Here is a 23538-nt window from a genome sequence, read left to right on the forward strand (position 1 = left end):
GGAGCACGGGGTGACCAAGAGATGCCCTGCACTGCTTATGGTGTCTGCTAAATGAGCTGGGCTCTTCTCATGAAAACCTTCTTGTTCAGGATAAACCAGTTACCTCCTGATGCCATCCCTTGGGAGGGAGGCTGCACAGCAAGTTAGCTGTGGAGCCTGCTCATTTCCCCTGCCGTAAACCCAGCTGTTTCCATGACAAATTGTATCAGAACACAGATTGCTTTTGTTTAACCTCCTTGGCTTATTACACATCCCGGGCTAAAACAGTGATGATTAAACAGCATTCCCAAGCACTGCTTGAATTAAGCAGCATCACTAAGTTATTTTTGCTATGCAGGAGCTCCTGATAATGTTGCAATCTTTAGTTTTAACTCCTTTACTGCAAAGTTGTGCTGAGAAAAAGCACTCTCCTCTACTTTGGTCACCATTTACTACTCACCAGACACTCATTTTCTAAAACGCTAGGCGAAGGGCATGCATTTCAGCTAAAGTAATGTTTATTAGAAGCAAATTCCCAAACATTTAGAGAAGCTTTATGCAGACCCCATTGTAAGGGCCTTTCATGACAATTGTCGTATTTAAAATACAACAGCTAAAAGGTACTTTCAATGGACAGATGAGGTACTACCTGACCTGGCAGCAAAGGTTCTTACAGCTCAGAAAAGTCAACAAAACCGTTAAAGGTTTTAGCCTTTGGTCATCCATGAGGAGGCCCTCTGAAAGCAAAACAAAAATGACTACATACTTCAGGTATATAAGGCATCACTTTAATTTGTCAAAGACCAATGCCAGGAACAAAACCAGAATGATGGGGCTTAGGAAAGCTGAACTCACCAAAACAGGAATCCAGATAGAAGCTAGAGGCAGCTGCCCATTTCCCCCTAGTACCCCCTCACACTGCCCAAACCTCTCCATCACCTGGACCTGGGTTATTACCAAGGATCCTCCAGGCCGTGTCTCCCTGCTGCAGTTCCCCAGCCAGGCTACAGGAACAGAGCAGAATCCTTTAGCTGCACAGATTTTTTGCTGCCAAGTATTTTTAGCTGCACAACCCACCCAGCTCTTCCTGCCCCACTTTGGTGAATGATGCCCTCTCGGGCACGGCACACATGTCAGCCTAAAGGTAGAATGCCACAAGACCATTACTGGCCCTTTGAGTAAGTCTCAGAAGTATCATTTGATCAGGTCTGACTATTTACCTCACTTCACAGGCACTTCAGTTGGTAATAGCTTACCTACCACTTCACAAAATGACAAGTGTTATCTGCAATTTCTAACAGCTTCACATAATAGAAAAAAATATAATCAAGACTGAAAAATAGTAGCTTTGAAGGAAGCACAAATAATATTCTCACCCCTGGAAAAGCTGCATGGAGCTTTTTAGCCATAATTGCACGAGCAGAAAATACTACCTCCCATGGTTTGCTTGGTGTTTATGCCTCAGGGGGACTAGGTTTTCCTGCAGACATGGTGGAAGAGAGAAAAATGAAGCTGCAGGTCTGCTTAGAGAAGGGAGCAAATTGGCAGCAATGAAATACATTCAGCACAAGCCATGAGACTCCTTTTGGTGCTTTGCCAGGCATCCAGAGAGCCAGAAGGTTAAGTGCTTCCTCCCTGTCCTTGGAGCTGGCACTTGTATCCAGACACAGCACTGAACCAGCCAGTTAACCCAGCCATGTTCAGGGGGACAGTGAAACAGCAACGTGTGCACTGCACAGAAGCCTCAGCACATGTCCTCGAGGGGTTGGGTTTGTTCGATTGTTTTCCTAAGGCAAGCCAGGTGGTAGCTATCTGTCCACAGAGAGAAGGAAAAGTCAACAGCATTAATTATTGTACACCTCTTACAAGGCCATACCAGCTTTTGACAGCTGAAGGACAGCTTGAGATCCTCCACTTGCCGAGCTCTTTTGACACCCCTTTACCTGACGAGCATCCTCAGCTGGAGACAAGGGAAAAGCAAACAGGTAGAGATGTTGCATCACAGATATTTCAAATTAAATATGGCTTGAGACACTTACCAGTGGGAGAGTTAGATGACACAGAGCAGTCTACTTTGACAAAGACTAACATTTAACTTCCTTTTGTGTAAGTCATTAGCATACCTAAACAAGCTGCAGTGGAGTTCCTTCAGTGTTTCTCAAAAAGTGTTTTACACTTCACTGTTACTAATTTATGGTAAATAGGAAACTGATGAGAAAAAAGTTACCTTTTTATTATTTTTGTTGCTATTTATTTCAGAATTTTATTTTAAATTGATAATAATTATCTAACTCTGTCAGGCTACTGAATTCAGGGCATACAGATTAAATTTCAAGTATCATGCTGCTGATACTGCAGAGCCTGGATCTTGTGAGATGTGACCAGAGTGAAAGCAAAATACATCTATTACAAGCAGTGCATGAAAAAGGTCTTTATGAACTGGCTTTTTTAACCTTTTTTAAAACTGTGACTAGACATATCTACCTACAACAAAAGTTTAGGCTGTAGTCTCACAGCCAGCAACAGATATGTGTTTGCATCCCCATTGTTCCAGAAAAAAAACATCTCTGTCTCCTCAAAATACAAACTCAGAAACCCAAATGTTCATAAAACACGCCAGAGATTATGTAACAGAAAGGAAGGCCAGAGTAGACCAGAGGTCATCCCAGTACGGGAGATGAAAGTCCTCAGTTGTATACAGTTGTTTTGCGTGCAATGAACCAGCTAATGGGAAATTCAGACTGCGTTGAGAGCAGCGACACAGGAGGGAGAACAGAAGATGAAAAAATATGTCAGTGGTTTGATGGAATGATCCACCACTTGTCCCCCATGCTGACTTGCAACATCACAAGAGTTCATGAAAGTTATCAATTACTACAGCAGATTAGAAAATGAAGACCATAAAAGGAAGACTCCAGAAATCAACAGAATTCCTTTCATATGCAGAAAGGGCACAGAGGCATGACAGGATAAACAGACTAACACAAAGAAATTACAGTGCCTAGTCCCTGCAGGGCAGTCAAAGTCATGATGCTTGCCCCAGGTTAGAGGCTATTTGGATAAGAAAGCTGGAACTTCCATAGACACAAAATCTAGGAAGCTTAATGCATTCTCTTTAAGGAAAGACTTCATCCCATTCCAGATTTCTTAGAAGAAAAGAAATCAGCACAGTGCATATGAAGCAGGGGTGATAAAATTCAGGACATTTAATGTATCTAAGTGGGGGGGGGAAGGGGGAAAGAAAAAGAAAACAGATAAAGAGCAATAGGATAAAAATCTTGACTCTTTCTTTAGAAACAGTATTTGACAGAATTTGAACTGGAATGTATAAGAAAAACAGGTAAAATACAACAAGATAGAAGAGGCATAAATAGCCCTTTCTTAACAAAGGAAAGTAACTATTTTTTTTCTAAAACATTTCCCTTATTCTCGGTATCATCCATCATCTGCTTGACATAGCAACAAAATATTTTTAAATTGAATTGTGAAATTCTACCAATTCTAAGAGAATTTAGGATATAATATAGAAAGAACTAGATGACACCTAAGGACTGAAATTTTGAGGTGTGACATTCAGACACACAACAGAAAGTACAATTTATGCACTTCCCGTAAAAGGACTTCACCAAAGACATCCCAGATGATTTTAGTATTTCACCAGTGGTCTCCTGCCCAGACACTTGCATAGGAAAGGACCAGCTCCTTTCAAGTGCACCAGCTGGGGAAGCCAGATAAAGTGATTCTTTGTAAATGCATTGTAATCTTTGCAAATCTCAAAAGATTAAGATAGCCTGTGATATTCTAGCAGGAAAAAAAAAAGCTGTTGCCATGATCCCCACATTGACACACTCATAATCCAAAGCTGCATTTTAGCCACCTACACCTGAAAGAATAGGCTTGTTTTGCACCTTTCCTTACCACATGAAAATTGCCTAGAGAATGATGACCTTTAAGTCCACAATTTGTTATGTTTTCTTCCTATAAAATAGTCTGATATTGTAGCAGTTCTGTGATTTCCAGATTGATAGGTTTTAACCGAAATCAGTTGTCCAATTTCTTTGCCCTTTCTTGGCAGAGCTGGATACATGCAGCCTTTTAAAAATAGTTAATGAATGACACTGAGTTATTTTCAACTTGACAGTTTGTCTCTGCACAGAATGCAGATGTGGCAAACCGAAGAGCCTTGAAAAAATTATATTATGAATATGCCCAGAAGGGCACCAAAGCTGACTCCCGAAAAATTTAACTTTTCCCTTTTGCAGATTTAGTTTTCACACAGAGGGGGAAAATGTGCACTTCTGGGAAAATCCGTGATATTATCAAGTCTATATATATATAAAAATATACATATATATGTATATAGCCTTTCTGTCCACTTTTATATGAAGACAGATTTTTTCTTTTCTTTTCCCAGTCTTGCCTCAAATTAAAATTACTTTCCCATAGTAGAGAAATTATCTTGGATATAACCAAGAAACAGAAACAAAACACTGCAAAACAATCAGTCATTATTCCTTTTATTTTTTTTTTTATTTATTAGGCTCCTTCCTACACAGTAATTTAGGTTAAAAGCATCAGTAAGGCCATGGGGCAGGTCATGAAAAACATTCTGAAACAAAGGATACTGGCACATTGTTTTTAGCACAATTTGTGTTTAGCAGTGTCTCATGCATCTCAGAACCAGCTGCCAATGAAATACACACACGTCAAGGTAAAGACTTCTGAAGTAACTCCCTAAATGCAGTACCTAATATTTGCAAGACAGGTTGCTGCTGCTTTCTGTGCTATTTGAATGATGATACCCTTGGCCATTTGAAAATCTTAACAGCAGTTTGGATTTTTTAATAATAATTTTGGAGTCTAAGAGAAAACAAATACAATTAATAACATACCTGGTCATAATGAGAGCACGAGCTCTCCTCTCAGCTCTGACAACATGTGGTTCAAAGACAACTCCCAACTATTCTGCAGAAGCTGACAAAGGGAAAACCAAAAGCTTTTGTACAGAGATGGGTCAACCAATTTCCTTCTGAGTCCTTGTCACTTACTTGTCACTTACTGGACTAAAACCAGCATGTCATATTCTTGACCCAGCAGTAAGTATTAGAAATTACTGATCATCTTCATTTGTTCATGCAGGTGCCCAAAGGTATTTTTGAAGCTCAGATGAGATAATGAAGAGAGGTGTGAGGCAGTGTGGTACACCCAGGGCCTGGGCAGCCCATCTCCTGCTCAGCCGCAGTTTGTTTCCAGCGGAGTACCTCACACTGGCCAAGAGCAAAATCTGGCCTCCTCTTCATCTGACTGCAGGCCTTAAGATCTCAAACAGCTTATGGGAATAATAAACATCCAAGTAAGCACATGATTAAAGGCATTTTCCTGCCTTCTAAGTGTCAGTACTTCATCATGCATCCCTCCTACACAGAATTGTTACAGGTTTAAATTCTTTTCACAGTTGCTGTATCTTAAAAACGTACTCAAATTCATTTCCCCTTCAGATTTCAGACCAAAGTTCAAAGAAAATAATTTAACCAGGAAAGTGAAAGGAATCTCAAAGGCAAAACTTAAAATTGTCAGTTTATATAAAGATTTCAAAGGCTCTGTTACCTTAATTACAGGAAAATTAAACTCCATTTATTGTTGGGTGAAACTTAAGAGTGAAATCAAAAGTTAGGGAAATGGTGAATTTCATAAAGAGAAGACTGATTACCCTAATTTGGAAGATGGTGGCTGTATCTCCTCACTTTAGGAGCAAGTTAGTCATTTGGTCCATGGCAGGTCATCTCCAGCCATCTCTAAATCTTCATGTCACCAGAGGGAACAAAGGAAGCTGCTGGCACACACTTCTCTTCCTAACACTGAGCTCTGCCCACACTGTCATCACACAGCCTTGAAGCACCCAATCTGCCACCATGGCATCTGCCTGCCTGTACCATGCTAGATTTTGGGAGAATGAGGCTGAGTGAGTAAAGCGAGCAATGCGAACAGGTGAATAGTAAAAACAACGCCCGGTAGCAAAAGCTAACGCTAAGCTAAACTTGTGAGACAAAAAACCAGATGTAGTAGAAAGTTTTGTGCATTAGTTAAAATTCAACAAAAACTTTTGGTTGATTTTCCTGATTCCAAAGGTTAAGAGCTCAACAGCTCTGTCCTCTTTTCTCTGCTGGGACTGTGGATTAAGGCCTTTCACTACCAACAAGTATAGGCCAGCCATGGGGTGGGAGATGAAGAACCTACATCTGGAAACTGCTCTGCAGCTCCCTGCTATGCCAAGATTCCCCAGCACCTCTAGGACACCATGAGCACTCCAACCCCTGCAGAAATCTCAGCTCTGGCAACTTCAGTCCAAATTACTGGCTGCACAGCAATGTTCACCGTAACACCCGCCCCTGCAGGTTTCCAGGCTTCTTTAGATACAATCGTTGGCAGGAACTCACTCAGATCCAACCTGTGAGCCACCCGAATGTTATCACTGGCAGCTGGAAAGCTCAGGGCTTTCAGGCTTTCAGGTATCAAGGGCACCAGGGCATCAACAACATACAGGGATATAAGTAAAACATCAGGACCATACCTTTAATTAGAAAGCTGTTGGACAGAAGGAGGTAACTAAATGTCAGAGAATGCCAGGTATCACACAGCTTAGAAACAGACCACATGATGAAGAATTAAATTATGCACAGGCTAATACTAGCAAAGCAGGAGAGGAGAATTTATTTGTATAATCCATGGAAATAATACTCAGATGTTTCAGGACAACAACTGTAAGCAATTTTGTTTCACAATACAAATTGTGGTTATTTCTAGCTCCTCCAGAAATTGAAGCAGTTGCCAGTGGTAGCATTCATTGTGTTTACTCCTACACTTCAACCCCAGATCTCCTTACCAAGCAGTACTTTAGTGTTCCCATTGGAAAAGGAAACAACACACTTAGTTTTGAAGCTGGGATCCTTCCCCATTAATGCCACATCACAGTTCTTGGACCCAACAATACAGCTGTAACCAAAGGACCAATCATTTACAGCAGTCTTAGGCCCTGCTTACATCGACAAGTGTGACATGAAAAGCTGACTTGTAGAGCAAGACACTTGGTGCTAAGAATCCAGCTTGCACTCTGCATGCATTTCTAAAGGCCATACTTCAAAGAAAATCTTAAATGGTCCAGTAGATGGAACACTTGCCACGTAGCCTAGACACGCAGGATGTACATCCTGAGCTTTAGCTTTGTTGGAGAAGAACCCCATGCATGCATGGACACCACCATGCAATGTAAATTGAAGTGTAAAATGCAGTGAGGACTCAGATGCATTTCAAGAACTTTCAACTGACCCAAGATAAGAAGGGCAATGTAGGTGCACCCTTGTTCTTCCAGCTGCTTCCCACACCACCAGTATCCTCCATCACTGTGGGAATATGCAGCGCTGAGTTAAGATCTACTCAGATAAACTGACTTTCGTTGGAGTGAGGGTTAATTCTTTTCAGGCTTCAGCATCTCTCCTCGTGATACTGACTGCAATATCAAAGCCTTTGCCTTCTATATGCAAAAGTAAGCAAAAGTTATTAAGCTACACAATCCAATTTTAATTAAGCAGACCAAAAAATCATCAACCTGTAGTCGTCTAACTCTCTTCTCTCTCCATTGCAACAGTGGTCAAATTTTAATTACATATGATGAAAATTCAGGCTGGATAAGGAAAGTTTTCCCAATTTGTCTTTTCACTTGATGACAAAGTACTCTAAGTTTCCTCAGAGACTTGCACCTCAAATGACTGCTGACAAGATTAAGGATTGAGTTATGTTCACTCTTTTTTTTTTTTTTTAATTCTAATAATGAATCACAAGAATATTAACTGCTTGGTGTTGTAAGTGCCTGGAGCCAGGCTTCTATCTATGCAACAAAACTGCTTTCATATGCTGAACCAAGATCATCTTAGATTTATTGATGATTACATATCTTATACTGTCAGAAGCTACAAAACACAGAAAATATTGATAGCCAAATTATCTGGCTTAATATAAAAGAAATACAATCGATTTTAGAATGAAACCAGAACCCTAACATTTACAAGTATTTTCAATAACCAAAACCTCCATGAAATTCCAAGTTCAGCAGTTAGTGCACATTTAAAAAAAAAAACCTGCACTCAACTTGATCTCTGATCTACAGCCTTAACACTGGTGTTATACAGCTGGACTAATAACCTTGAGTGTATGTTTTCACTGATGGAGGAGCGTTCATTTTCTTTTCCTCTTCTCATTTCCAGATCTTTTTAATGTAGTTTCTAACAAGACAATTACCCTACCCCCGCAAAAACCCACCCATACATTTGTTTTTATACACAATTTTAACACTATTTTGAGACTTGGTATATATTTTACTGCTGATAATCAGTATTTCTTAGGCTATTGCACTTCTTATGAAACACTAAGTCAAAGCTTTATTAATTTGTCTGAGACATAAGGGGACTACTTGCTTTCCTTGGAAAGTGACAACACGGATAACCCCCTAAAAGAAGAGAACAATTTTTCTAGGCTAATTATAATATCCATTATGGAAGGGATATCCTTTAATAATATTCTTTATTATGAGAATAAATACATAAAACAAATGCAATATATTAGCCACATTTCTTCATATACATTCAGAACAGAACAAGAAGCTAATAGGCATAATCAGCAGAACTAGTTCAACAAACAAATTTTTAGTAAGCCAACAACACTAGAGGAAAGTTGAAATGTTCATGCACCCATAGCAGACAAAGAACAAGTGATTTCAGGATTTCCTCTGTATTAATTTTAAGACAAACATACTGTAGTTGTAAGCATGAACTGCATGAACGGACAGAAGTGTTTAGCTCCGTGCGGTGGCCGTTTGAGGTTGTTCTGACTGCAACTGCTTCCCAAGGTATTCCCTGGAACACAACAAAAAATTAGATTGAGAAATGTTCTGGAGAGTGGGGAACAGGATAATGGTGGGAATTACCAAGTTGACAAAGAAGAGGAAAGCTTTAAGTTCAGAATTAATCCTTCAAATAATGTCTACAGTCAATAGTCAACTGGAGTGACAATGACAGTAGCTGAGCTTTAGATATCCATCATCTGCCCTATGAAAATAAAGTACAAATCAAACATCAACAAAGCTGTCTAGAAAAAGGGAAGAGCCCAATGGGAACATTTAGAAGCCCTCACAATGGATACAGAACAGCCATGAAGCACACAGATTTTGCTTGTTGAATACATATTTTAGAAGCTGTGGCAAAACATTTAAAAGCATCCCTTCCCATAACCCAGCTGCAGGAGCACAAGTAACATGTATGACATACTGGCAATACAACCCATAGGCAAGCAAAACCAACGCTGACTAAATAACTACATACTCAAGTTGAGAAAATGAAGAGATAATCAATCCAGGCTCACTGTACACCAATATTTTCTTTAGTGTTTTCCTCACCTGCACTTTGAAGTACACTTAGTTTCTCTGTCTCCTCTCAACACTGGAACACTCCCCAGATTACTAGCACTTGCCCTGAGCAACGGTAACATAAATGCCATGGAAAAATACAGCATGGTTCCTCTGCATGTTTCAATCCTTCAGTCTCTCTTGTGAAAGAAGATCAACACTTCACAGAACCACAGAAAAAAGCTGAAAGAGGTCTTTAATAATAGTACCTGGGTTGCTGCTTGTCACAGAAAATACAGTAATTGTACCACTGTATCAAGTGAAAGAGGTTTCAGGACTCATGAAATGTAGGCCTTTTTTTTCTACTGCTGATCATACACTTAGTACTGTGCTTTTTCACTACACAGATATTTCAACCTACATAGGTTAAGCAATAGAAGCATCTCAGAGGAATGATGTGCACAAAGAAGTCTCAAAAAACCCCCACCTAACTCAAGACTATGTGCTTTTGCTTTATTAAAAAAATAAATTTAAAAGATCAGGTTTTTTGCACATTTCAAAACCTAGTTTTCAGCTTCGTGTCCTGTTGAAGAGTTATTCCTTACATATTGCAATTCCTATTGCACAATGAAGTTTAGCACCACCCAACACCACTTTTCTCAGTTTTAACATTAAGCATCCAGAAAAGCTAAAATTCCTACAAAACATTAATTTCAAACACCACTAGCAAAGAAAATAACACATAATTTGTATACTGAACTATATGTTATGATTTAGCACCTTCATTTACAGCTTCATCAGGTGTTGCTGTAAAATCACAGTATTTTAATGCTTGGGCTCCACTTAATAGATACAACTCTTGCTCATAACAGGCAGTTTACCACTCAAAGCAGAGACTCCTGATGGCAAAGAAGGAAATGAGCTGCTCTCTTGTGGTTTGGCAGGACTCAAAACTGTACCACCAAAACAAAATTTGACAGTCATCCAAAAACACAGCCAGCAATTACGGAAGAGCTTCCATGCTCATCAAGCCTCATCTGCTCCCTCAATGTTTTTGGCTGTCTTTTTTTTTCATTTGTTTCATGCCTATGTGCATGTACTGACTCTAGTATTTCTTCTCTGACATCCAGCCTTGAAAGTAATTGACACTTGTTGCATTAATGGCTCTGCTCATAGTATCACAAACCCACAACATCATCTATTCTTAAAGCACAGACGAACCATACTGAATATGAAATTCCCACACCACTACTTTGAAGAAGGAAAATCAATCAAGCTCATAACCCATAACACTACAACTATTGCAAAGCTTACACTGTTTCAGATGCATAACCAAGGCTTTCTAAAAATCCCACCAGAGTGTAGTGTAGTCAGCAAAAATCTCCAAGAAGGCAGAGCAGTACCACATTTTGTAGGTACTTAGTGCCTTCATAGACATATTCAACTTCTACAGTAGGTAGAACAGTATCTTCCCTACAAAACCTTTTGTATGTGTGAGGTTTAAGTCCGTGGTCAAGGAAAAGTTCTCATCCCATTTCCCTATATTGAATGAGTACCTGCAGTTACATCTCTATATTCTCATGCTGCAAACCCAAGTGAAAATCCCATAGTGTTCCTACCCCATCACCTCTTTAGCCACCACCAAGGAACACTGAAATGCAAAAACCTTGCATTACAAGCTGTTAGAAGGATCAGTTACTTTTCTGTTTGCTTATCACTTCCATTTGAATGTCACTGGTTAACCCAGGACAAGTTCTTGCACGGTCCAGATCAGATGAACATGGAGTCATAGAATGGTTTGGGTTGGAAGGGACCTTAGAAATCATCTGGTTCCGAACCCCCTGCCATGGGCAGGGACACCTTCAGCTAGACCAGGTTGCTCAGAGCCCCATCCAACCTGGCCTTGAACACTCCCAAGGATGGGGCATCCACAGCTTGTCCAGGAAACCTCTTCCAGCATCTCACCACCCTCACAGGAAATAATTTCTTTCTGGTATCTAATATAAACCAGCCCTGTTTTATTTTACAGACATCATCCCCTGGCCTTGTGAGAAGTCCCTCTCCAGCTTTCCTGTAGGTCTCCTTTAGGTACTGTAAGGTGCTCTAACACCTCCCCAGAGCCTTCTCTTGTCCAGGCTTAACAACTCCAACTCAGATCTTTTCCTCACAGAATAGATGTTCCATCCCTCTAAGTCATCTTCATAGTTCTCCTCTGGACCTGCTTCAAAATGTTAAGTAGGACCCTGTTCTCCCTCTGCTAAAACACATACTAAAAGAATGACAAGATTCAAATATATTTTATAAATATTGGTATTTCATCACATTAGGAGGTTAAGAAGCACTGTAAGCTCCAAACTTCACTCCTAAGTTGGACATAAGTGTCCATCCCCATGCTGTTACAAATTAAGGGTCTAAGACTTTTCATTTATGCTGACTGGTACTTAGTTAAATCTGAAGTGAAAACTGGGATTTTAAAATTACTATTTACCTCACAAAATTAAAGTCACCTGTAAGAATGCAAGCATTCAACGCATTGCACTATATGAACATGTAAAATGAAAGGATGGTTCTCATCACCAAGATAATAAATAATTTAATAAAATATTCAAAATAGCATCTGAGAGGTTTGTGATGCACGCTACAATGGAAAGTAATGAGGTATTAGACTTATTTTTTTTTAACTGCAAGCTATAAGCCCATGAATTGGACAACTACAAGATATTTTAAACCATTTTCCTCACACTGTTAACAGAAAGGCCTTTATAAAAAGGTCAGGTTTAGCCATCCTCTCACTTCCTTCAACATAAAACCATCCTTATTAAAAGCAGATGAAGCTAGCGCAAACAATTTTGCATTTACAGATAACAGCATTCGAACATGAAACAATTGATACAGTATAAATCTACAAGAGCAAAAAAAATTACCTCTGCACTACAGAAAAGCTTCAAACATGCAACTGCAGTACATCACTTTTGAGACTAACTGTAAAATCTTCCATTTCTCAATTAAAGCTCAGATCAACAAGACTTGAAACACCACACGTTTTCACCTTCCTGGTCACTCCAAAGTCTGATGGTGAAGCATAAGTAATTTCCATTTGTAAATTAATCTTTTCATTCTTATTGAAATAACCAAGTGAGATTCCTTTCACACTAGAAATTTCCCCTTTTTTTGGGTCTCTTTTTAAACACACATTTTCTGCTGTTTCCAAAGCACTTTTTCCAAGAAGAAAAGAAAGCTTAGAGGTGAATACATGAATTCATTTGTTCTCAAATTCTTATTCCAATTTTTCTCCATTTTGTTTAATTTAATTGGTTCTGTTTCTCACGAGAGACACTGACACCTTGAAGCCGCGATACACTTAAATGTCATAATTGCAGTAAATGCTTAAAGTTTATTTAGGAAAAGGCACACGGAACTGATCCAACACGGAAGCCCCTAAACTCAGCGAGCATGGAATAAGGAGATAATTGCAAACTGGCACAAGACACTATCTACAAATTTTATACTAATATATACCATATATTAAAAGATCATTGTCAACAACAGTCTGTGATAGAGGGGAAGGTTATCAGATACATACAACAGATCCCCAGAGGCCATGTGTTAAAAGAAACAAGCTTTGAAGCTTAAGTGGTACTACTTCCAGTGTTATACTCCCAATTCCAGTGCAGTCAGATTTGCCTGTCCTTTAAAGAACACTGAAAATTACTTTTTTAACAGGCAAAGGAAGAAAAGTAGATGAAGCATAGAAGAAAGGAAGTGAAAAATTTTCATATTTTTTTTCTTTTCTAACATTTAACTCTTGTATCCTATTTCTTGAAGAACCAAGTTATCAAAAAATATTTTATAGTCTTGAATATCTGCAATTTCTAGCTTGTTTCAGCAGACTGAGGTACCCAAGAGACAGAATGCTTTTCTTTGGCAAAAACCAAAATAAAAACATTGATTTTATTTTCTCTATCTAAAAATAAGCCAAGAGTCCCATTCTTTTGAAAATGAAATTGAAAAGTCAGTTCTAAAGAAATCCTTCCCATTATGAAAGAAGTATAATAAAGGTATGGCAAAAAGTCTGCCACTTACTTCAACACACTCAAAAGACATTGCCAACATACACTGTTTACAGAAAAATCATAAAGATATGATAAATAGTTAAACAAGTTCACAGGACAGGCAGCAGAGAGAATACTTTGAACAAGTTGATCAGTTTTGCCAGCTTTATGTTGAATTTCTGCTAGAGGTCTAGTAACCTGGAGAGAAGTTATTAGACTGTAGAGAGAGAGAGGGACCCATTTTAGTAATTTATTGTGGCTTTACAAATGGTATTTGAATTACACAACTGATGTATTCCCAATTCTAAGCAGGCTAAACTAACCCTTGAAAACATTGTCTTATAAGTGTAACACGCCACAGATTAACCATCCCTGGAACCTTTGTGCTGTACACATGAAGTGGCAACACCAAGACTTGGTTGCAACCATCTGTGTAGTCTCCATCTAATCCAGTGGGAGACAAAGCTGGGATACCCACCCTTTAGCCCATTCCAGCTGTGTATGCCTGCCTTTCTCACGAGGCACTCAAGGTATTCTGGTGAGACAGTACTTTCTGTTCATTTAACTCTCAAGTAAATTGCAGTGCATTGCTTTCTACAAATAAGCTCCCTTGAACATGGTTATTTCAGTGTCACATTAACATCAGTGGTGGCTGTGAGAAAGGCAGGTGGAGCTCTACAGGGGCCACCACAGCTGCATTTGCCTCACCACAGAGCCACAGTCACAGAAGCCAGGAAAGAAAATAAGCCAGGCTCAAATCAAACCCACAGTGGTGTTAATATTTGGTTCCTGAAATGTAATATTAGCATGTCTTACTGCTGTATCCAAAGTTATACCACTGCATATTTTATATAACTTTTATATATATAATATATATTAAAATATATACATACACATTACATGCTCCTCATTATCATGTTCTTCACAGAAGTAAGCAGAAATAGAACAGTTATGAAAGTAGTAAAGTAAAAAACAAAGAGACATCTTCCTAGAGAGCTGGGCTGGGAAGACTGCCAAAGCTGGAGTGCTACCACTAGAGAACTGCTGCTCTCTTTTGTCATTAGTTTCCTGAACACAATTTTCTTCTTTGACTCAGTGGATTAATGCACTATTAAGTATTTCAACTAAAAAAAAAAGGTATTAGAGATTATAAAATATGTGTCTATTATACCAATGCCTACCATAAGTAGTTTTGAAGGTAAGTCATCACAAACCACCAACAAAAACAAAGAAACAAATGTACACAGCAGAATCAAAGCCACTTCAACCAAACAGTTTGGGTCTCTAATGCATCAAAATGAAGATTTTAATTGTGGTGGCTGGTGAACATACATTACAAGGGTGTCTTGGTTTTGAAAGACAGGTGTCTGCTAAGGAAGGCAGAAGCCCCCCCTTGAAGTGGCAGATATAACCCCTTTTCCCTCTAAGTTATTATATTTTGAAATCAAGGGCCTTTAGGCGAAGATGTGGGAAATAGGAATAACAGTTCTTTACTATATATATATATATATATATATATATATGTATATAACCAGTCAAACAAAACAACAACAACTATGGCAGTAACAGCAAACACAAACCCAGTCCCAGCCTCCTCGGCTGTCGGGCCCTTTCCCCTCGGGTGCAGTTCCGCTCGCAGCCGGCAGGGGCGCTGGCGGCTCCCGGTGAGCAGGGCAGGTGCGATGGTTCCCCCGCGGCTGCAGGGGGCGCTCCGGAGCGAGCTCGGGGAGCACGCGGCACCGGTGCCCTGGGATCCCGGGAAGGGAAGGAACAAAGGCTTCACAAACCCCTGGGCAGCCGATCCCGGGCTCTCGGGAACAGCAGGCTGGAGCAGCAGGCTGGAACGGCAGGCTAGAGCGGCAGGCTGGAGCGGCAGGCTAGAGCGGCAGGGACGAACGCAAATCCCGGGTGGCAGGCGAGATGTATCCAGATGGGAGAACCCCACGGAGGCCCAGGCAGGCAGGGCGAGCAGGGCTACAGCGTAGCGAAAGCTCGAAGCAGCAGCGGGGCAGGGCAGCCACAGCCCGGTCTCCAGCAGGGCAGGGAAAGCGGCTTTTGCGGTCCCGGCATTGTTTCCAGCAGGAAGAAAGAACGGCCAAAAAGAAAGCAGCAGCAGCTCTTTTCTCTGCAGCTTTTCTCTCCGGACGCTCAGAGCGAACTCACCCCACACCCAGGTGTAGACAAAGGAGTAGCCAGGCCCGCCCCACCCCCCTTTTTGTCTTTCTTAAGTACAGCTATTTGTCCCCTAGCAACATGCATATGGGAGAAAATTCCTTTAACAGAAAAAAAACTAAGACTAAACTGAAACCCCAACAAAGGGACAGAGAGTTCTCAGTAAGACGAGTCCCTAGTACCACAAGAACCACTTTATATTAGGGTGACCAAAAAGGCTTCCCCCAGGATGCTTGTTCTGTTATGTGAATCTACCCCAGTTTGGATTCCCTGGCTGGCTGGCAGCCTCTACCCCTCGTCACTCCCCCAGGGCTTCCCCATTGCCCCCCGTTCCCTAGTCCCCCCTTTTCCCCACCCCCAGATAAAACTCTGAGCTTCGGGGTCATGTTCCTATTTGCCTCTGCACCCTTTGACAGTGTAGCAGCAGTGAATGCTCCTGCTGGAACGCAGGCAAAGGCCCTTCTCGACTCCCTGCTACCGACTGTAACACTGAACCCACCCGTGCGTCTGTGGGGGCACGCGGGACCCCACAGAGCTGGGCAGGGACAGTACTATTTTTGTAAATTATCTTTTTCAGTGGAACAATGGTGATTTTCACCATGTATCTCCTTGACCTATAAATGTGTCTGTGAATCTCAAGACAAAAGAGATACTGCAAAGATCTCTGCAATTCTCAATATTTAGTTTAACAGATTCCACTTCATACAAACAAATAGAATGAAAGCCAACTGTTAAGAGAAACAAAATCTAGGACATTGTTTCCACTTAATTATTCACAGTAAAGAGATGCTCAGCATTCTGATGTGCACATTAAAACTAAACAGTCTGAATGGTTGTACAGAAGGATTATGAACATTACATGAAAAGTGCTTTGTGTTTCCAAAGGGAGTCTTGTCTTCAGCTGAATGCAATAATATTAATAGACAATCTACAGATTATCTCCTGATTACTGAAAGCATTACTCATAGCATGGTTTAAAGCCCTCCTTATGACATGAAATGCAGCATTAACATGAGTCTTCAAACTGAGACACTGCAAGAACCTCCTTTCCCCTCAGCAGTTTCCCCGGTTTTGTTCAATTTCTTTTGAAAGGGTTATTCTAGACTCCCAGTTCAGAACTTCACATACAAGCTATGAAGAAACAGCAGATCAATGAGCTCTTATAACACAGCTGTTACTTAAGCATTTGATTTTAAAAGAAAATAGACTGTGAAATCCAATTCAATATGTGCCTTTCTATTAGGGAGACAAAGCACAAGCCATTTTTCACATATAAGATGCACTATGAGCTAACATTTACGCAGAGCCATTCCTTGAATTTAAAAAACCCATTTGACTAAACCATGCAATGTGGTTTGAAAATGGTTTTATATTTAATCGGAAGATTTAGTTACCACAAAGAATTTTGTTGCTTACAACACTTAAGAATTTTATATGTAAGAATGACCAATATAAATAGTGTCAAACTGAATTTTCCTATCAGGAAATCAAATTTTTAAAGAACACTAACCAGAAGTAAATCATCAAATAGTTACTTCTTTGGTGACATGTTTTTCAGCATAGTTCATGAAAATGAGCAATTTCTTTGAGAAAAGAAAATGCAAACTGAGCAGAATGTCTGATATTTTCCATGCTAATACAAGCTCTAGAAATATTTTGCAAAGAGTACAGATCTCATGACAGAAAACATGAGCACATTGTGAATCCCAGAGAGCACATGCCCAATAAAAACCACAGCCCCTACACCTATATGGAATGAAGCTTTTCAAGAATACATATTTATGTGCAAATAAAAAGATGGAACACTCCACTAGGTATAAACTATGCCTGCAACTAACTGGATTTTTGCCTAACTTGTCTCATTCTAGCTAGGAAGTGTTCTCTTAAAAAATATTGACTTTTATCAGAGACACTATCTTCTGAAACTTTTCACTTTGTTAATTTCTGTTAACTACTGCAATGGAATTGTATCGATGATGAAGGCTAAGAACCAGGATAAATAAGTATAATGGAGGTCACTGTCCTGTAGGTATTGTTCCCTAGATTTAAGCCTACTACTCTATTAAGCACACACTTCAGTGTTGGGATGGGGGAAAAAATAAGGGGTGGGGGTGGGTGCAAACTTCGTGGCTGCCAGGTAACTATCACTACACCTTTCACTTCTCAGTCCCAAATGCAGGCATTGTACAGAAGCTATCTATAGAATAACAGCTTCTAAATATAGCATATTGCATATCGTGGGCAGTTTCAGATTTTTTACTCTCTCTCTGCAGAACTCCTCATTTTAAAAGATGGAAAGCAAGTAATTTTGTCTGGGATGTGCATTTGGAAAATCATGTATGAACCTGTTGCATATTCAAAGCTTGTCCCATTTGTTGCTTCATTCAGTATGCTGTTTAGGAATTCCACTTCCATACTACACTTGATCATGCTTAAGTGATACATCCTAACTCCCACTGTTTAGCACCTGCCAACACACTCATACTCTTCCTGTTGGTATCAAGCAGGAGGTCAGGAGCCCCATGCCTGAGCAGGTGCATGTCTGAGAAGAGGTTGTGACCCCACGGGAAGCCTGTGCTGGAGCTGGGTCCTGACAGGGACCTGCAGACCCATGGAGAGAGGAACCCACACCGTTGCAGGTTTCCTGGTAGGACTTGTGACTCTGTGGAGGGACCCACGCTGGAGCAGCCTGTCCTTGAAGGACTGCACCCCTCAGAAGAGCGACCCACACTGCAGTAGTTTCAGGAGAGCTGTTGCCTGTGGGATGGACTCACGTTGGAGAAGTTAATGGAGAACTATCTCCCATGGTAGGGACCCCATCATGGAGCAGGGGAAGGACTCCTCTCCCTAACCAGTGGGAGAAAACAATGTCTGATGAACTGGCCATAACCCCCATTCTGTCTCCCTGTGCCCCTGGGGGAGGAGGTAGAGCTGGGAAGGAGGGAGAGGTGGAGAGAAGGTGTTTTTAAGCTCTTAATTACTTCTCATTATCCTGCCCTGGTTTTGTTAGTAATAAGTTCAGTTAATATCTCTAACTGGAGCCTGTTTTGCCTGTGACAGTATTTGGTGAGTGGTATCTCCTGGTCCTTATCTCAGCTCAGGAATCCTTCGTTGGGTTTTCTCTCCCCTGTCCAGCCATGGAGGGGAGCAATAGAGCTGCTTTGGTGGGTGTGTCGACCCAGGGTCAACCCACTACACAAGTTCTTACTATCAGCAGGGGATGCCATGACTAACACAGTTAAAGTCAGATTGAAACTCAGGATTAATTCCCATGTATAGGCAGTAAGTGATGCTAAAAAGACAATTTTGCTCCTCGATTCATCAAGTGCATGATCATTTAACATGCAAATGTATCTGGAATATTTCACTTGAACTTATCTCATCTGAAAAGCTGACAGCAGTTACTGCTTTTGCCAACACAGCTTCACCATTTACGAGAATGCCTGTCAATCTGATTTCCCCCCATTTACCCCTGACTTTAAAACCCCTAAGGGAAAGCCAGTTGAGCAGCCTGTAATGAACTGCTCAAATTACTTAGGAGTTAATTGTCTCTAAGTTGAGTTAACAGTCGAATGATACAGCTGTGTTTTAGGCAGAATGCCACTTCAGCTGCCTCATGGCACTCCCTCAACTCAAGGACCACAAGTTTTGCTTACTGTGCTGGCTCCAGGCACAGCACTTGCACCAAGCCTCAGTGTGGCAGAGCAAAGCTTTATTTTCTAATCCCTCTCTCAGTCAGCCTTCAGGGAAAGCCTGACTACCTGTCACACGTGTCACAGACAGTAATGCTGAGCTGTTCTGTGCCAATTAAATTCAAGGAAAAAAACACAATTGCTTTGAGTGAAGTAACTCTAATACCAGAATAAGTGGAAGCAAGAGGAAAAACGTTTATTGTTTCCCTAGCTTTGAAGAGCAAGGTAAGCAAAACCTCCAAGTTGCACCTTATAACAAAGCAAAGCTTAGTAAGTGGGCACTTCAACCACAGTGTGCAGCCATCAGGGGACTCAACTTGTGTGATGAGAAGAGACAGCAATGAAACAGAAGAGCTCCTGACACTCATCAAAAGCCAGATCTACACAAAGACAGATCTAGCATCCCACATACAGTGTGTCATTTCCTTAGCTTAAGCTGTAAGTCCATGCCAGGGGGAACACTACTTTGGCAAATAGGAGCCAAGGACAACGTGGTCCAGAAGCTTGTTCCACTATGAATTAAACAAGAAAACACTCCCTACAGAGATGATAGTATGAATCTGGAAGTGGCATTAACTTACACAGATCCTTTTTACTGACACCTCTGAAGAGCTGAAACTAGGCAGTTTTGCCATCTCCCTCTCAGGCTCAAGCCTAAAGGTTCACAAACTGTGAAAAGCAGGCACAGAAACGTTCATACCATTAAAAAACCAAAGCAAACCTAGAAGACCAGATGTTTTTGCAAGTAGGATTCTCACACTGAAAGTGAGAAAAAACCAGGTTTGGCATTCAGGAAAACTTTTAGTACCAGTGAGGTTTGTGCTGGAGAAAGACCAAAGGTCTTACTAGCAGATTTTGAAGACATCAGAACACACATGAAATAAAACCTGTCCCTACTGCAGAAGGCACTATCAGTAACTAAACTTTCCATGCTGTAATCTCTATTTAGTTACAGCTGGTTTGTGATACTCAATGTTTCAAATATATCAGAACAGCATAGTGAGAAAAGAAATGTATTAAACTGAGAAGCAGGGTAGAGCATAAGATACAATAATGACCAAAAATTAGGTTGCACATGACCATGCATTTAGTCTCCACACACTCAGAATTTCCATGTTATTTATCAAAGTGCTCCTTACAGGTTGAGAGTATTAGCTGGATTTTTCATAGTAGGGTATTTAAACATGTGTTTCTCTGTTATAGAAGGTTCCCACAGTATGTGAGAGGGAGAGAGTATGATAAAATGAATGTAACGTGCATTTAAAACCTTAAAACCCATATTCTTCAGAAGGAAAGGGAGAAAATTAGCTTTGTTTTACCTAAGACACACTGCAGAGAGAGACAGTGGGAGCTTTTTGTCAACTCAACCAGCCTGTTGAGTTGACAAGCAAGGAGGTGACTTAACCTTTCAGAAGGTGCTTGGTAGACCTTGTTCCCCTACCACTTTCACACTGCTGGCATCATCCGTACTCAGCCTTTCAAAAAGATCACATTCTGTCATAGGAGAGAAAACTGACAGAAGTTATAGATATGTCCAAGCACTAAGCTTGTCAGAAATAAAAGGTTGTTTAAATTCAAAATTAAATTAGTTTTTTGTATCCCAACACTTATGTTCCAATATTCTCAGATGTATTGCTGTATTTTATCTTCCTTTAAGGCAATGCCAAAATGAAAATATGAGCTCTGGTGCACTCATAATTAATAATCAGATTAAAAGCTCCTAATTAGTTTTCTTAACTCTCCATGCTTCATGCTTAGCATTCCTAATTAGTTTGGCAACTTATACAACGTGGCTCCATGAAAGCTGAAGTTTGTCAGAGCTTCAGCCCTTCAATGCTTCCCTACAGGGTTGTGTGTTCTGTTGGAAAGGCAGCATCACCCACCAGCAAGTTCTGTGGCAGAACTTGCCAAGACTTCAGGGTTATTACAGAACTACTCAACAAACAATGAAAGAAACACCTCAATTCAAATCCTATTCTCAGTGATTGATGAAAGAGGTACCAGCATGTGACTCGCAACTTCATCTAACCAATTGGCACATGGACTTCTGCTATTCCACAAGCAGTTCCAATAAATTCATAGAATCATTATAGAATATCCTGAGTTGGATAAGGAGCCACAAGAATCATCGAGTCCAGCTCCTGGCCCTGCACAGGGCAAGCCCAAGAGCCACACCATTTGTCTGAGAGCATCGTCCAAACACTTCTTGAACTCTGTCAGGCTGGTGCTGTGACCACTCTCCTGGGGAGCCTGTTCCAGTGCTCAACCACCCTCTGGGTGAAAAACCTTTTCCTAATACCCATCCTAAGCTAAAATACATTGTTCAAGTGATTTACTTGTAAAACATTCAACCATGTAAGGTAAAGCTACTCAATTCAACTGCTTCCAAAATACACAGAACTACTAAGTTCTTACCATCAGCATAATACTGATCTGTTGTTTAAAAACTGCTGTCTTACCACATAAAAATGTTATTTTTCCCCTAAAAGAAATCTACGGTCTTGAATCCTCTCTCCACACCAAAGATTTCACACTGTTAGCAGCAAGTTAAATAATCTTCACATACCAATTGTGAACCATCAGCTTCTGCACAGCCAGTAGTGCATTATAACGAACTTGCTGGTCTTCGTGATGCATGTGGTTCATGACCAGCTGCTTACCACCAAGTTGTTCAATCACTCTGAAAAACAGGAGAGGAGCAAGTTTTTTAACGTTTTGGACTACTTTAAATTCTGGGTAGCTATCCTATCCAACCTCTTCACAGTCAAGGCAAGTTTAAATTATATTCATATTTATTTTATTAAAGTATTTATTTCCCAAGATACACATCTCATCTGACATAATCTATATTTGTAACATCTCCTATTAACTACTGATTTTTAAAAAAAATTTTTTTTAAGAATTAGCAACATCAGAAAGTGTTTCTACTGGACTCCTGTTTGCAACTTTGAAATAAATAATCAAGAAAAGAACCCTTTTCAGAGAGGATTGTTTACTTTATCCATCTCTCTAAAAGGGTTGGCAGGGTATAGCATTATCAATTATTAGGTAGGAGAGGTAGTGCCCTCCCCCCCTTAAATGGATCATAACCAGGTCACTCCATTCTTTGCAAGAATAAAACCCCAATCTCTTCTGGCACTGTCTAATAAAGAAAAATGGTTGTAATCACACCAACACCTACTAAATCACCCACCTCATACATATAGTGTTTTTTGACATTCAAACTATACTAGAGCTATAGCTATTCCTGCATAAGATACAGAACTGGCTGTTAAGGTACAATTCCCAGAACAGTATATGCTTCAGCTGCATCCTTCACTACAAACTTCACCACCAGAGTCAGCCATAGCTTTTTAACAGCTATACCAAATCCCCTATGAAATACTGATGAAACCCTGTATTGCATGTCATGAATATATTATTTCTTAATAAAAACAGTGGAAGGCAACACACTTAAAACCTGAAAAAATACCACCATCCAGATGACTTCACACGCAGCATTTCAGCCTATCATAACAGTAAGTTTGGAGAGAATTTGCAAGGAATATATAAGCTGATTTACTCACTGACTTACATGTTTGTTTCACATCAGTTCTCTCACAGGTCACTTAGTAGTTAAACATAGAATTCTGTGAAGACACTATCACTTGCTTTAGGCTTAACTTAATGCCGTCCTGCCATTCTAAGCTTGCATGAGCTATCTGCATGTAGTACTGCTCTTTTCATAGCCAGATTAATGCATTGCTGCTGCACAACATAATGGATTTTTGCAGAACAGGTATAAAGACAGCATGGAGATGAAAAAAAGAATTTTCAATTTCACTTTATAACTCAGTTAAAACCATCCTTAAGACCACAGGGAATATTATTTCCCAATAATATTAAAACATTTGTTTCATAAAGCAGGAATGGATTCAGAAAAATGCAATTGTTTCAAGCTGGAAAATCCTTGCCAAGAATTCAAGACGTTATTAGTAATGTAACAGATTCAAAAAACCTTTATGCCTGCCTTATACTGCCTCACATTTTTAATGAGTTAAATATAAAACCACTGCACACAAAGGCAAGAGTATGAAATACTGTATTTTTGTCTTTATTATAGGACTGACTTAAAACAATGGATTTTCAGGAACTGAAAGGATGTGAAAAAGGCATTAAACTCAAAAGTTTCCTTATGCTGGAAGAATGCAAGAACCAAAATGAAAAGCTAAAAGCCTATAATCACAAATGGTAATAGGCTCTTTTA

General features: G+C 40.1%; 1 protein-coding gene across 1 annotated transcript in view; it reads right to left on the reverse strand.

Annotated features, from left to right (window-relative positions):
• Positions 1-6664: 6664 nt before the first annotated feature.
• ATP6V1H (ATPase H+ transporting V1 subunit H) overlaps positions 6665-23538 on the reverse strand; it is a 52386-nt gene continuing 35512 nt past the window's right edge. The window contains exons 13-14 of the mRNA XM_039549012.1: positions 21859-21972; positions 6665-8888 (exon numbers count right to left, since the gene is read on the reverse strand). Of these exons, the coding sequence (XP_039404946.1) occupies positions 8828-8888; positions 21859-21972 (175 nt within the window). The 3' untranslated portion in view covers positions 6665-8827. The remainder of the gene's footprint in view (positions 8889-21858; positions 21973-23538) is intronic.

Source organism: Corvus cornix, chromosome 2 (assembly GCF_000738735.6).
Source record: "Corvus cornix cornix isolate S_Up_H32 chromosome 2, ASM73873v5, whole genome shotgun sequence".
NCBI lineage: Eukaryota > Metazoa > Chordata > Aves > Passeriformes > Corvidae > Corvus > Corvus cornix.